This window comes from Dama dama, chromosome 2 (genome assembly GCF_033118175.1).
Source record: "Dama dama isolate Ldn47 chromosome 2, ASM3311817v1, whole genome shotgun sequence".
Lineage (NCBI taxonomy): Eukaryota > Metazoa > Chordata > Mammalia > Artiodactyla > Cervidae > Dama > Dama dama.
Genome location: NC_083682.1, coordinates 5,161,731 through 5,179,058, shown reverse-complemented (window position 1 = coordinate 5,179,058; position 17,328 = coordinate 5,161,731). Strand labels below are relative to the sequence as shown.

General features: G+C 54.6%; 1 protein-coding gene across 5 annotated transcripts in view; it reads left to right on the top strand.

Moving 5' to 3' along the window:
- LRP5 (LDL receptor related protein 5) overlaps nucleotides 1–17,328 on the top strand; it is a 125,295-nt gene that overhangs the window by 23,485 nt on the left and 84,482 nt on the right. For all 5 annotated transcript variants that reach the window (XM_061162032.1, XM_061162023.1, XM_061162013.1 and 2 more), the window contains exon 2: nucleotides 12,246–12,642. In XM_061162032.1, the coding sequence (XP_061018015.1) occupies nucleotides 12,246–12,642 (397 nt within the window). The remainder of the gene's footprint in view (nucleotides 1–12,245; nucleotides 12,643–17,328) is intronic.

Here is a 17,328-nt window from a genome sequence, read left to right as displayed (position 1 = left end):
GCTGAGGTGGAAGGCGGGGAGGAGACTCATTCCCCAGCATTTGGAGATGTTATCAAAGATTCCACTTTCAGGCCTGCAAGTTTCAGTTTGCCGAGCTTTCCATAAAAGGCAGAGAACATCTGTTCAGTTAAAGGAAACCTAAGATTTTATTATTGTCATAAATGTCAGGTCTCTCCTTTCGAATATTTAGACAACTGCAGGATGGTGTCCCCGAGTTGAGCCTATCTCGAAGGCTCGAAGACCAGGATAAAACGTAGGAATCTGTGGCTGGGATTGTGGTCCCTGTGGCTCCACGAGGGTCCCCGTGGCTTCTGTGGCCCCCCGTGGGAGCCGCACGGGTGGTGAGGGCCCCCTGGGAACTGAGGGTCGGGTCGGAAACCTGGGGCAGAGGGACTCTCGGCTTCACAGGACTGCCCGCAGAAAAGTGAGCTTGGATTTTTATGAATAGTATTTCTTCTCCCTTAATTAGGAAAGTTCCAGAAGAAGCCGAGGTGTTTGTGATTTTGCAGAGATGCTGCTAATGGCTCAGCAATGGCTATTTCCAGCCCATTTTAAGGTCTCTGAGCCTCATTCTGGGCAAAGCGGTGTGTGGTTCTTCTATCACACTTGGAGACAAGGGACGGAGTTTTTCTGAGCTCAGAGCCTGCCAGGGAGGCTCTTTCACTGGCAGTTTGGGGGACCCCACAGGTTTCTCCTTGGTCCCCGTCATTGTAGCTGGATCAGCACTTTTCACCCAGTTCCTCTTAGAGGGGTAAATAAAACTTTTCTGTTTGGGGGCTGGGGGAGGCTTTGTCCACACCCCAACCCAAACGTCTTTGAAGTTTCATGTTTTATCGTAAGATTCATGGGAATTTGGCAGTCTCTCTCTGTTACAGTCATGCTAGTTTCATTTTTTTTAATGCTTTGAATTTTATTTGAAGCACCTGGAACTGTATCTAAGACATAATGTGCAAAATTGTATGCACAAGAAATAATAAAATTTTATGGAGACACCAGAAGAAGACCTAAATAAATGTTTATGGCTAGGAAGACAATATCATAGAAATGCCATTTCCCCCCGCAGTGAGCTATAGACTCAGCAGGATTCCCTGCCTCTCCCCCGAGCAGAAATGTTGGTGCCTACATCTGAGGACAGGTGGGGGGGGGGTGCCAAGGTGAGGCTGTGACATGACCTGGGGGCAGAGGAGTGGAGGGGGAAGGCCAGCAGGGGCTATGGGAGTGGTTGGAGGTGGGTGATACTGAGCCGATAAGTGTATATGTTGACAATCACAAAAGCCATGTTTCCACTTTGGAGAGAATACTAACAAATGTCTTAGAAAGAGGGAAGGTTAGGAAGTATCTCGAGGGGGGACCTCCCTGGCGGTCCAGTGGTTAAGACTCAGCACTTCCACTGCAGGGGGCAGGGTTTGCTCCCTGGTCAGGAAAGTAAGATCCTGCATGCTATGTGGCACGGCCAAAGATAAATTTAGGAAAAAAAAAAAAATCAATGAATGGTAGTACCTTATTTAAAAAAAAACCATAAAATTTAAAAGAAAGTACCCTGAGGAAATGTTTAATAACATTTCACAGGAAGAGCTATGAACGTGTGGATTTTTACCACGTAAACACACACTCACAGAGAAATGGAGAATATGATGTGTGTGTGTGTGTGCGAGTGTACATGTGAATATAGAGGGGAAGATCCCCTGGAGGAGAGCACGGCAACCCATATTCTTGCCTGGAGAATCCCATGGACAGAGGAGCCTGGTGGGCTGTATAGTTCATGGGGCTGCAAAGAGTCAGACGTGACTGAGTGACTAACAACAACACATATACACACAGATTTTCATTATTCACAGTCATTCTGTTTTATAAAGCCACTGCAAACACCAAAGGATGCAAATTCTGAACTGCTGATCCTGGAGGAGATACAGGCTTGGGTTTCCCAGAACCTTGGGTTTCATTTTCCTCTGCTGATCAGTACACAGTCTTGTGGGCAATTAGACACCTTATTCAATGTGAATTATTGTTTCATGTCCAGGTGGCGCTAATGGTAAAGCACCCACCTCCCAACGCAGGAGACAGAAGAGATGCAGGTTCAATCCCTGGGTTGGGAAGATCCCCTGGAGAAGGGCATGGCAACCCACTCCAGTATTCTTGCCTGGAGAATCCCATGGACAGAGGAGCCTGTCAGGCTACAGTCCATAGGATCGCAGAGTTGGACACGACTGAATTGACTTAGCATGCATGCATGTTGTTTCATTCACACTGACCATGACCAGTGGCACTGTAAGCTTACCTAACCCGCCGTTTTCTCTGTACCAACACCACACCGCCAGCCACCCTGTATTCTGACAGCCCTACAGCCTTGTGCCTGGGGCCACTGTCAACATTGAGTGTTAGTCACTCAGTCGTGTCCAACTCTTTGTGACCCCATGGACTGTAGCCCACCAGGCCCCTCTGTCCATGGGATTATCCAGGCAAGAACACTGGAGTGGGTTGCCATTGTCTTCTCCAGGGGGAATTTCCCGACCCAGGAATCAAACCTGGGTCTCCTGCATTGCAGGCAGATTCTTTACTGTCTGAACCACTAGGAAGCCCAACAGTGAAATTCAACAGTGAAATCACCCACAAAAAGCACAGAAATGCAAACAGCGTGGCATCAAGTGGAGAGGATGCTCATTTCCGGTGTGAGTTGAGGCAGGACCCTGGAGCTGGCCTGTGCCACCTCATCTGGGGGCCCGTGTGTGGGGTGACTCTGTGCATGTCCAGGAACGACCACAAAGCTCCCAAGCATCGATGGGATTAAATGTAAATCTGGTCCAGCGGGCGACTCTCCAGGCGACATCTGTGAACCAGGAGAATGGTTGGACTGTGTGAATGTTTTTCCAGCACCGCCTGATGAGAAGACCCAGGAGCCGCGGGCACCCCCAGCGCCCAGCTCTTGGCTCCTAGGGATCACTTTCCACTCAGAGGAGCCAGAGCTTATTGGGAAACGGCCGATTCTCAGGCGAGGGCAGGGAGAAATTCACTTGAGCCTGGAGCATATTATTGTTCTAGAAAGAAAGTAAAGAAACCCTCAAGGGATGGTGTGGGGACATGCCAAGAAGACTCATGGGACGGTGTAAAGGGACCCTCACTGTCCAAACCTGGGAAACACTTGAAGGTCAAAGTGAATGGGGATATTGCATCTTAATCCATTTGATGAAATAGGAATAGATGAGTCTACTCTGGCTTCAATTAATTAATAAATATTGGGTTGGCCAAAAAGAACAGGGGTGTGGAAATTCGGACGAACTTTTTGGCCAACACAATATTGTATGTAGTGGGCATGCTTTAATGACCAGCCAGCATTTAAAATAAAAAACCCTGGATGAAGTCTGTAGCTGTAATTCTGAATTATTCTTTTTTTAAAAGAATGATTTTTTAAAAGTAATTTTTAAAATTTTAATTAAATTTAAAGAAATCTTTTAAAAGATTATTTATTTATTCATTTTTGCCTGTGCTGGGTCTTTGCTGCTGCGCGGGCTTTTCTCCGGCCGTGGTGTGCAGACTTCTCATCACACGGGCTTCTCTCGTTGTGGAGCACGGACTCTAGGACACGCCAGCTTCAGTAGTTGCAGCTCAAGGACGCAAACTGCTTCTGAGTAGTTCTGCAGCGGTTCCCAGGCTTCAGAGCTCCAAGCTCAGTAGTTGTGACACACAGGCTTAGTTGCTCTGTGGCATGTGGGATCTTCCCAAATCAGGGACCGAACCCGTGTCTCCTGTATGGGCAGCCAATTCTTTACCACTGAGCCACCAGAGAGGCCCCCGAGTCATTCTTTTTTTGTAGCTTATAATATCCTATAGTATCACTAGACCATCAGTATTTATTTATGTTATTATTTTGAATTGTGTTAAAATACATATAACTTAAAATTTACCATCTGGACCATTTTGAAGCGTCTGGTTCGGTAGCGTGAAGTCCACTCACGTTATTGTCCAACCGTCACCTCCGTCCATCCCCCACCGTAATTCAATAAACGAGTAAAAGCAGGTTTTCACATTGTAAACACTTTTTTAAAACGATGCCATGAGGAACCCCAGAGGGATTTTATGGGACTTGGGAGCTGGTGGTGGGCTGTGTGAGGGGACGTCGTGGGCCTGGGGCAGCCGGGACATCCCGAGGGACGTACATGGGAGGGACCATCTCCGTGGCGGCCGGGGCCTGCGGGGTCGAAGGAAGAGGGGCCAGTACCCAGTCTGAGAAGCCCAAGCTGGAAGGCACCTGGAGCCGCGAGGCGTCAGGAAAGCTGTTGTGGGTAGAATTCATTCCCTTGAGCGCCTTAGGTGCATCTTAGGGTTGGGCGTCGGCATGCTGGCTAAGGCCCCAGTCTCCCTCTTCCAGGAAGCCCACCGGGGACCCCACAGCCAGCTCTTCTGTCCTCCAGGAAGCCTGCCGGGTTCGGGTTCACGTGGCAGCTCATTCTCCTCCAGGCTCCAGGCACCGCCTGTCTATGTCACTCATCTGCCTTTTCTTCCTGCTTGGTGGCTGTTTATCCGCACGTGTGCGTGTGTGTGCGTGTGTGTGTGTGTGTGTCCTGCCCGACTGCTCTGTGAGTGCCCCAAATGCGGCCCCACCTTGTCTTCCATTTCTTGGCCTTCTTCGTGGGGCTGGTGTGGGACGAAGGACCGTTCCTGCCCGAGAAATCCGTAGGTTGCGTCCAGGTTCCAGGTTGCTCCAGCGAGCAATGTGATGCTTGGTGAATATCAATAAGGCATGTACTAAGACGTTGCTTATTTTGGTGTCACAGCGGAGGATTCGGTTACCGTGAGTCGGGCTGTGTACAGTGTAACCATGTGAACGGTGTAAAACAGAGGCTATCGGAATGGAAGCCCAGACATCTGCTATGAATTCTATATATAAATACTGGCTCTGCTTACTTTATGTGGGTTAAAATGGGATTGTTGGCGCTGGCTTCTCAGCCTCCTGATTCCTCCGCGGTGGGGGCTGCATGTTAGCCATGGTCCCAGTATCCAGGCCGGGAGGGGAGAGAGTGGCCTTTTTCTGACACTGATGGGCCGAGGGTGCTGGGAACGGCCCGAGACCCACCCTAGAAATAGGTGGGAGTGGTCAGCTCTCCGTCCCCAGGCAGGGAGCTGGGGAGAACCCCTGGGACTTTGTGGGTGTCCCCAGGGCCGTGCCGAGAAGGGGCTGTGTGATCAGGGTCACAGAGGGGCTTGTCCTTGCCTGAGAAAGCCAACTGGGAAGCCAGGCCCAGAGACGGCTGTCACGGGGGCAATTCAGTGGACTTGGTGTGCAGCAGTGCCTCTAAAAATTACTTATTAAAAAAAAAAAATTGACTACCCTGGTGGTCCAGTGGTTAAGACTCTGTGCTTCCTTGCAGGGGCACTGGATTGATCCCTGGCCTGAGAACTAAGATTCCACATGCTGCATGGTGTGGCAAAAAAAAAAAAATTCATCTATTGAGGTGAAATTCATGCAACGTAAAATTAACCATTTTTTAAAAATCGTATTTATTATTATTAAAAGTGTATTTATTGTTCTATTATTATTTTAGGCTTCGTAGAGTCTTCCTTGTCGCACACAGGATCTTTCTTGTTGTGTGGGGGCCTTAGTTTCTCTGTGGCATGTGGGATCTTCCCCAACTAGGGATCAAACCTGTGTCCCCTGAATTGGAAGGTAGATTCTTAACCACTGGACCAACAGGGAAGTCCCTAAAATTAACCATTTTAAAGTGAATCATTCAGTGGTGTTTAGTGCATTCACGGGCTTCCCCGGTGGCTCAGCAGTAAAGAATCTGCCTGCCGTGCAGGAGAGGCCGGAGATGCAGGTTTGATCCCCGGGTCGGGAAGATCCCCTGGAGGTTGGCAAGGCAACCCACTCCAGTGTTCTTGCCTGGAGAGTTCCATGGACAGAGGAGCCTGGCGGGCTACAGTCCATGAGGTTGCAAAGAGTCGGACACCGCCGAGCGACTTAGCATGCACACAGTGCATTTGCAATGTTGCAGCTGCCACCGTCTAGTTCTAGAGCATTCCATCCCTCTCATAGGAAACCTTGGAGCCATTAAGTGATCTCGCCTCATTGCCGCCCACCCCCCCAGCCCCTGGCCAGCACTAATCTACTGTCTTGTCGGTCTGTATGGATTTGCCTACTGGGACCTTTCACGTGACCAGAACCCTGTGCTATGTGGCCTTCCGTGTCTGTCTTCTCGGAGCACGATGCTTTCAAGGCTGCTTCGTGCTGTGCCCTGTGTTAGTTCTCCATGCCTTTTTATGGCCAGATAACATTTCCTTGTGTGGACAGAGCACACTCGGTTTATCCATTTGTCTATGGATGGACATTTGGGCAATTACGAGTCGTGCTTCTATGAACATGCATGTACAAGTATCTTTTTAAATAGTTTTATTTATTCGTTTGCTTTGGCTTTGTTGCAGCACAGGCTTTTCTCTAGTCCCAGGGAGCGGGGGTTCCTCTCCAGTTGTGGTGTGCGGGCCTCTCGTTGTGGTGGATTCTCTTGTTGCGGAGCACATAGGCTGTAGGGTGTGCAGAGTTGCTGACCCGGACTCTAGAGAGCAGGCTCAGTAGCTGTGGTACATGGGCCTAGTTCCTCTGTGGCATGTGGGATCTTCCCGGACCAGGGATCGGACCCGCGTCTCCTGAGTGAGTAGCTGGATTCTTGACCACGGACCCACCAAGGAAGCTCGAGTGTGTAAGTGTTCGTCGTCCTCCTCTAACTGCGATCTGTCGGGTGCCCACCTAGGAGTGGAATTGCTTGGTCACGTGGTAGCTCAGTGGGCAACCTTTGAGGACTAGCCCGGAGGCTCTGCACCACACAGCAGGGGCCAGCGGGGCCTTTCTTAAGGAGTTACCATTTCCTGCTGGATGGATGAGGAAACGGGCTCAGAGCGGAGATAAAACATCTGGCTCCAAGTCTCCCAGCTGGAGGTCAGGCTGAGGTTTGCACCAGGCTCCGAGTCTGAGTCCAAGTACTTTCCTTTGTAGCAGGACTGGATGAATGAAACATTTAACTACAGCTACTAGCACTGCCCTGGCTGGTGTGTGTGTGCATATATATATGTATTTTTTTAAAAAATGTCCTTGGCTACTACGCCATGTTGTCAGGTGGAATTTTAGTTCCCTGACCAGGAATTGAACCTGTGCCCCTTGCACTGGAAGTAGAGTCTTCACCACTGGGAAGCCCCTGGACGGTATTTATTGAGAGCCTAAAACGTGCTGTTGCTGGGCTGAGGCTTTGTGTGAATCGTTCTGTTGAAGCCTCACAGTCTCTGACGTGGGGGTACAGTGATGACCCACATTTCACAGAACACTGAGCTCAGAGAGGCCCAGGTCTCAGCCGTTCCCCTGAGCTGGCTCCAGGTCTCTCCCTCGGAGAGCTGCCCTGGGTTATGTGTCCTCGTGATATGTGGTCCTAAAAAATATATATACTTGCACAGAGAATGCCGTAGCCACATACATGGAACCTGGGGTTAAAATATTTAGAGACATAAGGATTTCCCTGGTGGTCCAGTGGCTAAGACTCTGCGCTCCCAAGTCAGGGGGACCAGGTTCCATCCCTGGTCAGGGAACTAGATCTCACATGCTGCAACTAAAACCCAGCGCAGCCAAATAAATGGATACATTAAAAAAACAAACAAAAACAAACCCAACCATTTAAAGATATTTATCTAGTGACTCCACAGAGTCGTTCACTCTGCTCAGTCGCTAAGTCGTGTCCATTATCCAGTCTCTAGTTCAGTCTTGGTTCCCACCTAGCACCTTCTCGTACCTGCAGGTCAAGTCCAAACCAGGGTTTATAGTTGTGTGTGTGTGTGTGTGTGTGTGTGTTAACATTTCTTACACACTTTCTGGTGTCACTGCAGTCATTGTCCTATTGCTTTAACAGACACAACTTTCTACTGAGAGAACAGTCTAGGTACCCGACGCTGCAGATTTTGTATTTGTTTATTTTTCTTCTTATGAGGAAGGCTGCAGCAAATATTATGTCTAGGACGTTTTCCTTCCTTCAGGTGTTCCCTGGGATAAGGTCCTGCGAGGCTGATCCCTGGGGAGAGCGTTGAAACGGTTGTGGTCCCAAATACCAGCAGGCAAGGCATTTCCTGAAAGGGCTGTTCCTGCCTCTCTGGCCGCCAGAGGCCGTGTCTGTTTTTTCCCCGACCCCGAGGGGGTCCTGGCGGCCCATGCATGGCCCTGCTGGAGGCTCGGCTCTCAGCCTGTCTGCCCTCCCCTCCTCTCCCTCCTCACACTCCTTGTTTCCTCTCGCTGCTCCAGAAGCTTGGGCCACTTGGTAAGAGAGCATCCCGGAGTGGCCTGGGGCAGGTCAGGGCGCCCTTCTAAGAGCCGCAGCCCTCACCTGGACGTGTGCAGCTGGGACTCGGACCTACCGGGTCCTGGGCCTGCGGGCACATCACCTGGGCAGGAGCACGTAGGACCAGTGTCTGCCGCCTCCCCCAGGCTTCACCCCAGGGCCTTTGCACCAGCCATTCCCGCTGCCGGGATGCCTTCCCTCTGTCCTTCTCTCTCCCCCTTCAAGTTTTTGTCCAGGGGTCACTTTCTCAATGAGGCCACCCTGAACATCTTACCTGAAACAGCGGCGCCCACTCCAGACCCTTTACTTGGCCCTGTTTCTCCAAACCACAACTGACATCACCTCACCCACATGCTGGTTGTCTTGCCCCCCACGTAAGACAAGGCAGGAGGCTGGGTTCTTGGCTCGGTTGCGTGTCCCAGACAGGCTGGCATGGGCTTTATAACACTCTGCCGCCAGCCCGCTGGCTGTCTCGGTTCTGGTCTCAGCCCAACGCATCCCTTCCCAGGACTGCCTGTCCACACCCCAGCCCCTCGCTGGCTGCTCTGATCCTGCCCAGTCCTCAGCCTCTCCCTCTCCCTCCCGTGGGGCAGGGGGGCCCCCCTGCCAGAAGCTACATCTCCGTGACCAGCCGGAGCCCCTGCCAGGCTTGGGGCCGCATCAGCCAGGGCTTCCCAGGCCCTAGGAGGGGCCCTGGGCGGGCAGGCAGCCCCGTCACAGAGACCCCCGTGGCTGTGAGTTCCCCAGGTGACCCGGAGAGTGAGTAAGTGAAAGTCGCTCAGTCGTGTCCAGCTCTTTGCGACCCCATCTACTATGGAGTCCATGGAATTCTCCAGGCCAGAATACTGGAGTGGGTAGCCTTTCCCTTCTCCAGGGGATATTCCCCAACCCAGGGATCGAACCCAGGTCTCCCGCACTGCAGGGGGATTCTTTACCAGCTGAGCCACAAAGGAAGCAGACTTAGGAATGGAGTGTGTGGTGGTCTCCAACCATCTTTGAAGCAGGAGCCGGTCCTCCTGGAAAGAGCCTGCCGGCTCCTGACCCTCCGAGGCGGCTCCCTGCCCCAGTCTCCGTTTGAGAAAAGCACAGAAAATTGAATGCCCACCCCTCCCACCCCCCAACATCATCTGTGGCCTTTGAAGGGTGCACCTGAACAGCCCAGCGTGTAAACGGTGGTGAAAATGTAGTCTTTCCAGTTTGGGGAGAAAGAACAGAGCAGAACTAGGATGCTTTTTGCCCCGGGGCAGCTTCCTCCCCATCTCTCCCCAGCCCTGGCTCCCCATCCCCCTCTGGGACTTTTGCCTCGGGAAAGGCTTTACTTACTGGGTTTCTGGCTGACAGTTGGGGCTGGTGACTTGCTTCCTGGCTATTTCCCTCCAAAGAGCTTCCCCTCGGGGCTGGAAAATTTCCTGTCTGAGACTCCCTGTGTGTGGGCCGTCCATCTCTTGATGCGGATGTCGGGTGAGTTTCGTCCCTCACCTGCGGTCACCAACGTCCACTTGAATACCTGTGGCATCGGGGAGTTTACCTCTTCCCAAGATAGTCCCTCACATTGTCGCCCGGAGATGCTAATTTGTCTGTTTATTTTTAGTACTTAGGGCTTCCCAGTTGGCTCTAGTGGTAAAGAACCCACCTGCCAGTGCAGGAGACATGAGACGCAGGTTTGATTCCTGGGTCGGGAAGATCCCCTGGAGGAGGGCATGGCAACCCACTCCAGTAATCTTGCCTGGAGAATCCCATGGTCAGAGGAGCCTGGTGGGCTACACTCCATGGGGTCACAAAGAGTCAGACATGACTGCATGCATGCATTTTTAGTGTTTATTTGTTTGGCTGTGCTGCGTCTTAGTTGTGGCATGCAAAATCTCTAGTTGTGGCATGTAGGATCTAGTTCCCTGATCAGGGATCAATCCCTGGCCCTCTACATTGGAAGTGTGGAATCTTAGCCAGTGGACCACCAGGGAAGTCCTCAGAGATGCTAATTTAGAGAAGAAAGTGGAATTTGCATCCTCAGGCCGGGGCTGGGTACACCCTGTTGGCGGGGGAGGTCATAGGCCTTGGTGTGGGTACGTGTGTGTGTGTGTGTGTGTGTCCGTGTGTGTGTCCCTGGGGAGAGGGAGGTCATAGGCCTTGGTGTGGGTACGTGTGTGTGTGTGTGTGTGTGTGTGTGTGTGTGTGTGTGTCCCTGGGGAGAGGATCAGCTTATCCGGGAGCTTTTGACGAGGTCATAGGCCTTGGTGTGGGTACCCGTGTGTGTGTGTGTGTGTGTGTGTGTGTGTGTGTGTGTGTGTCTGTCCCTGGGGAGAGGATCAGCTTATCCGGGAGCTTTTGACCCCCAGGAGGTTAGGAACCACCTGGCCAAGGTAGGACCAGACGAGAGGAGATGAGCCGGGATACCTTGCTGCAAGGAATCTCGGGAACCTGGGCACATCGAACAATGCTGGCAGGGTAGGATTACTGGTCATCTTTGCTCCAGTGGCCGGAGCGACCCTGGTGACAATGAATGAGCAGGTGCCCTGGGGGTCCTGTTGCCCTGAGTATGCTGTTGGGGGTTGGCTGGCGTTGGCTTTGCTGCCTCCCCCCATATGCCTCCAGATCTAACACTTCTGGCCTTCACGATTCTTCCTCCTCTGAAGGTCTGGACCCTCCCGGATCCAGGGTGTCATCCCCTCACCCTCTGTCCTCTGACTGGCCCGTGTCTGACCCTTGGAGGGCAACTGACTGCCGGCCAGGCCTCCAGTGGTGGGTGTCACTGCCTCTGCTCCCCGGGCCTCCGGCTGATGGTGGGGTTCTGGACCCTTCTGGGCCGCCCATCCTTTTCCTTCTTCCCTCTCAGAGCGCAGAAGCGACTCACTGTCTTGAAGCTGGGATGCTAGGGGGTAGGGGGAGAGAGGGTGAAACGCTTTTATAGAGCAGCTGCCTGTGCTGGGGCTGGGCAGGGCAGGGCAGGGGCGCTCTTCAGATGGGCATGTGAGCCCTCCTGGAGTGCAGGGTCCACCGGAACCCTTAGCATGCTATAGCAGCTGGGAAAACGGAAATTTCCGTTTTTAATTAAAAAGACCTTTTTATTGAGGTACCTATACACAGGAAAGGAATGCATTTTTGTAAACTAAATATATGTTCGCAAGCAGTATACGATGAGTGTTCCAGAGTGTGGCACCTCTGGTGTGCTATTGAACTTTGTTCCTCTCGAAGCCTTAACTTCCCCTTCTGTAAAATGGGCCAGCTGCCACCTGCAACCCAGGCCTCTGTACTGAGGGCCCAGGGCACTCAGAGAGGAGCCCGCCCAGCCCCGCGTGCTGTGCATGGCCGGCAGAGAGCTGTCGGCCCATGACAACTCACGCACTTTATTATCTGTTCGGACCTGCTAGGGGCAGGGAGGGGTGAGATTCGGGACAGATGTTCTCCGTGGACCATCTCCTCCTTGCAGGATGTCAGGACGCCCAGCTTGGATGCAGTGGTAACACCCCATTGTTCGATTGTTGCCGTGTGATGTAATGTGGCGATGGTGATGGTGGGAGTGGTGAAGCCCCATGGGCGGTCCTGACCTGGAGCCCTCCACGTGGCCTCTGTCCTGCAGGGGCGGGGGGCCAGGATGTGAGCCGGTGTGCGCCCTGGCAGTGTGGCCTTGTGGTGGCATCTGTGGGCAAGGTGATAGGCGTGGCAGGAAGGGCTGCTGGGGCCTGGCGGGGGTAGTGGGGACACATGGTAACCCTCGGTGATTCCAGTAACTATAGCTGCCTTGAAAGAGCCTCTGAACGGGTGCTGCGCCCACCCAGGCGGCTGCCCGGCAGTGCCCGGGGATGGAAGGCAGGAGCCGGGAGCCTTGGGCACAGGCCGGGTGGGGGCCCCGGGGTGGTCCAGGCACATAGCCCTGCCTCCCAGGCTGTGCGGCCTGCAGCTCAGCCAGGGTCCTCACAGTTTGCTTCTGTCCCACAGCCTCGCCGCTCCTCCTGTTTGCCAACCGCCGGGACGTGCGGCTGGTGGACGCCGGCGGAGTCAAGGTGGAGTCCACCATCGTGGTCAGCGGCCTGGAGGACGCAGCCGCCGTGGATTTCCAGTTCTCCAAGGGAGCCGTGTATTGGACAGACGTGAGTGAGGAGGCCATCAAGCAGACCTACCTGAACCAGACGGGCGCCGCTGTGCAGAACGTGGTCATCTCCGGCCTGGTGTCGCCCGATGGCCTGGCCTGCGACTGGGTCGGCAAGAAGCTGTACTGGACGGACTCGGAGACCAACCGCATCGAGGTGGCCAACCTCAATGGGACGTCCCGGAAGGTCCTCTTCTGGCAGGATCTTGACCAGCCGCGGGCCATCGCCTTGGACCCCGCGCACGGGTAAACCCAGCACCTCACCTCCCTGGGGGTTGGGGGTGGGTGGTGGTTGTTCAGTTGCTCAGTCATGTCTGGCTCTTTGCAACCCCATGGACTGCAGCACGCCAAGCCTTCCTGTCCATCACCATCTCCTGGAGCTTGCTCAAACTCATGTCCATTGAGTCGGTGATGCCATCCAACCATCTCATCCTCTGCTGCCCCCTTCTTCTCCTGCCCTCAGTCTTTCCCAGCATCAGTTTCTTTTCCTGATGGTGGAGTGGGTGGGGCCGTGATTTTTCTCTTGAATTTACTTGAGACCAATTACCTTTTTCTGAGGAAACCCGCAGTCTTAAAATGAGTCCACCCTGCAGATTTTGTTGAAACACCCTGGAATGTGTTTCTTTTCTAAACTCACTGCAACCGATGTGCTTGGCCGTGGATCTGAATTGTTAAACGTGTGTGTGTGTGAGTGTCTGAGGAGGGTAGGGGCACTCTGCCAGATAGAACCCACACCTTTCACCTTCTTTATGACTGCATCAGCTGAACACAGTAGAAAAAGTGAAACTCCCCATCCAGATGTGGAACTTGCAAAATTGTTGCTCTGGTGTCTTCTGGAAGCCCTCTGCTCCCCACTGCTTCACGGTCTGCTGAGCTCATGAGACCCCCTGAGCTGAGGCTCAGGGCCCAGGCCCAGTTCCAGGTGGGGTGTTGCGAGTGGCGGGAAAGCTAAGGACTTACGCAGAGTTGAAGGCTGGGCTGGAGGGATGGAGGGGAGATGGCAAGCTGCCCTCCAGGCCATGCTAGTGGCAGGCTTTCCTAGCGGGAGCTCTTGACTTAGTCACCCTTGGCCCTCTGTCCCCTCCTCCCAGCGCCTGGGAAGGACACACCCTTAGCTGGGCGGGGTCAAGCCTGGTGCCGCCCACTGGCCACGCCCAGCCCACTGCTGGGTCCGCCCGCCCTTCTGCAGCACGCTCATCAGGAATGGCTGTCGGGCATCTTTTGAACAGAAACGGAGTAGGACCCTGGTTTCTGATCCTGATGCCCTCCGCTGCCCTGGGGTGGTGCTGGCTGCCCTGCCTGCAACCTGGGTTGGAGGGACCTCTCAGCCCACCTGGGATGGGTGGAATGAGGGCCGAGGGCGGAGGTCTGTCCTGCCAGGGCGGGTGCCTGAGTAGCTCGGGGAGCACGCTAGGTGAGGGGGGGCACTTGAGTGGCTGAGTAAAGTTTCTTCCTTGGGCTTCTCGGCGTGTTGACTGAGAAAGTGCCCTCGACTGCATCTTGATACCAGGGAAGAGTGGTGCCTCTGGAGCTGCTGGGTTGTGTAAAAGCTGAGACTGTGTGTGTATGTGTGCATGCATTGCTGGAAAGTGTGTCTGAGCCTCTGAGTGTGGGCCTGGAGGGTGTGAGCGTGTGTGTTTGTACCTATTTGAGTGTACCTCTGAGTGCACCTGTGAGCACACGTGTGCCTGTGTCTGTGTACACGCATTGGGGGTGGGTGCGTGAGATTTATTGCCCTTGGTAGCTGACTCGCCGAGGTCAGGCCAGACAGGCCTGGTGCCTTCACTCCCCAGGGCCGCCCCAGCATCCCGGGTCGGGGGCATGCCAGGCGGTGACTTATCTTTAGGCCCCCTCACCCCCGGAGGAAGGCTGAGCCACTCCAGCCACCGGGAGGGGCTGGGGGGCAGGCTGATCTTCCAGGAGGCTCTCTGCATTGCCTGGGAAACGGTCCCTGCCTCAGGCCTCTCCCATCCCGCAGTGTGGCCGCAGGGGTCACAGAGGGTCACTGTCTTCTGGGTCGTGGTGGCTGGGGTGGCTGAGTCCCGCTGGCTAAGAGGGGGCATCCGTCAGCAGCGGGAGAGGCTGAGGAGAGCAGCCCCGAGGACGTCACAGTGCGCTGGGGGGTGCTGAGAAGGGGGTGTGCCACGGGAGGGGGCGGCAGGGCGCGGGCACAGGGAGCAGAGGCCCCCGCCTCCCGCTGTGGTCAGGAGCCCGGGACGTCTCTCGGTAGCATTTGAGCAGAGACATGAAGAGATAAGGGCAGGAGACATCTGGGGGAAGGGTTTCTGGGCAGAGGGCACAGCTAGTAGGAGGGCCCTGGACCTGTTGCAAGGATGGGTGTGTGGGGGGGCCAGACGGGCTTTGAGGGGAGGGGTCGCTGGTCTGACTCACGCTGAAGGGGCTCTCTCTGGCTCTTGGGGTGAGGGGAAACTTTAGGGTGGGAGCTGGGAACTCCATTAGCAGCTGTTACTGCGCTCCCGGCAAGAGAAGGTGGACAGGACTGGGCTAGTGGGTCGGGGGTGAATGGGTTAGAGGTAGTGGGCTTGAGTAGTGGGGGATCTGTTTTGAAGCTGGAACCATCTGGATTTAGACAAGAAGGGAGGACGGTGCAGGGCTGCCCTGTGCCTCGGCATCCCCATCTGTACAGGGTTGTGACCCTGCCCCATGTCATGAACACCAAGAACGGTTGTAGCATCAATAAATGGTCACTGTTGTTATGTTAAAAATGCCCCTCCTGCCTGCCTGAAATGTAGTCTTGATATCTGTGCACAGACTTCTTTTTTCTCTTCCTGGCGGCCTTTTGCCATCTTGGTTGGGAGGTGCTTGGTGCTTGATTGGGAGGTGCTGTTGCTTGGTTGGGAGGTGCCTGGTGCTTGATTGGGAGGTGCTGTTGCTTGGTTGGGAGGTGTTTGGTGCTTGCTTGGAAGGTGCTCAGTTGAGAGGTGTCTGGTGTGGTCAGAAGGTGCTCAGTTGGGAGGTGCTGGTGCTTGGTTGGGAAGTACTCAGGAGGTATTTGGTGCTTGGTTGAGTGATGCTTGATGCTTAGTTGGGAGGTACTGGGTGCTTGTTTTGGATATGCTTGGTGCTCAGTCAGGATGTGCTTGGTACTCAGTTGAGAGGTATTTGTGCTTGGTTAGGAGGTGCTTGGTACTTGTTTGAGAAGCGCTTGGTGCTCAGTTGGGAACAGTGTTCATGCTCACACCCACACTGGCATTGCCTGTAGCATTCACAGGAGTTGGTCCATCTCTGGCTCTGGCTTGTCTTATTTGAAATCTTTTCTGATCTTGCCTTTGAATTCTCTCCTCAGATCCTGCTGGGATCACACCCCTGCCCCTGGGGGCAGAGTTGACTTTGGTGTTGAACCTTGGGCAGGATTTCTGTGGCCCCAGCCTCTCCCCTTAAGCTCCTCCTTCCCTGGTGATGTGTCTGATGTGTGATGGAGCGAAAATGATGCTGCCAAGTGTCACTCTCACCAGCTGGAATGAGGGTGAGAATTCTGCACTGTGGTCCTAGGCTGGCTGTCTGGGGTGTGGTTAAGGTCAACAGTGCCTGCTTTATCTTCTTTTTTTTTTTTTTTCCTGCTTTATCTTCTTAAGCACCGCTGCTCAGCAGGGGAGGACTCTAGGCTGGTGCAGAGGAACCATAGGCAGCACCCCAACCTCGCTAAACACTGGCCTGGTGGTGGCCCTTGGTGTGAGCTTGAGCTGCGTCTGGGACAGTGGGTTTCTTTCTCCGCCCTGGCCACAGGTGTGAGGCTGCAGGGGGCATCACCACCTCCCCCAGCCCCGTGGGAGGCTCTCCTGTCTCCCTGTGTCCTCTTGTGATGTCCTCTTTCTGCCTCACAACTGGGGTCCCTCCTCTGATGAAGGGATACTGCCCCAGATGTCATTAGGAGGGTCCTCAGTCCTAATGTCCACCCCAGGCTGCACGTGCCCAAGAGCCCCACAGGCAGAAGGGCCCACAGACCCCGGGGACTGGACTGGGGCTGTTTCAGCAGTGGCACAGTGCAGCGCCCAGGCCAGGCCCCTCTACTGCCAGCATCAGGTGCCCACGTGGGGGGCAGAGCAGGCCTCTCTGCCCTGAGGCCCTGGGGCTGTGAGGACATCGGCCCCGCGCGGGGGCGGGCGATGGGGCCCATGCCTGTACCAGCCCACCAGGGAATGCGGTGGCTCCTGGGTCTCCAGCTGAAGCCAGGCTGAAACCCAACCCCCTCTTTAAAATGCAAAATGGCCCTTCCCTAAAATAAGACCCGACCACAACCGCACCAGCCGCGGCCCTCTGCGCTGAGCCCAGGCTGCAGTGCTCGGCCTCGGAAGTCGCTGCTCCTCCGTGGAACTTGGCGGGGCCTCCGGCAGCGTCCAGGCCCGGCACGAGCACGTCCGCACCGGCTGGGCTCTGGGAGCGGGGCGGCCCGCGAGTTCCCCATTTAAGGAAACCAGCCGGCCTCTGTTATGAAACCCGGGGGAAGGAATTTGAATTATGCTCCTCGCGGAGGTCCTCAGCCTGCACTTTTTCCGGCCTTTCCCTCTGGCCTCCGAGGAGACTTTGGGGAGGGCACGAGTGGAGGGCTCTGAGATTTATTCTCCTGATACCTTCTGGGCAGCTGGGCGGCCGGAGGCTGGGCTCGTTCCAGGCTGCTGGGGGTGGGAAACACGCAGGGAGGGAGAGTGGCTCGCACCAGGCCTGCGGGAGACTTTGCAGCTGGCCGAGGGCACCTGTGAGCCTCAGGGGCTAGGAGAGGTTCACCACTGCCCCAGGCGGGCAGAGGGCCATGTGTCTCCAGGTGGACAGGCCTTGGCCCCAACGAGAAAACCACGCTCTGCTCCTCCTGGAGCCTGTGACCGGCACAGCGCACCCTTTCAGAGCCTCGGTTTTCTCCCTTGTCCTGCTGGAATAGTAATTCCTGCTCTCCCTCCATTTTGAATTGTGGTG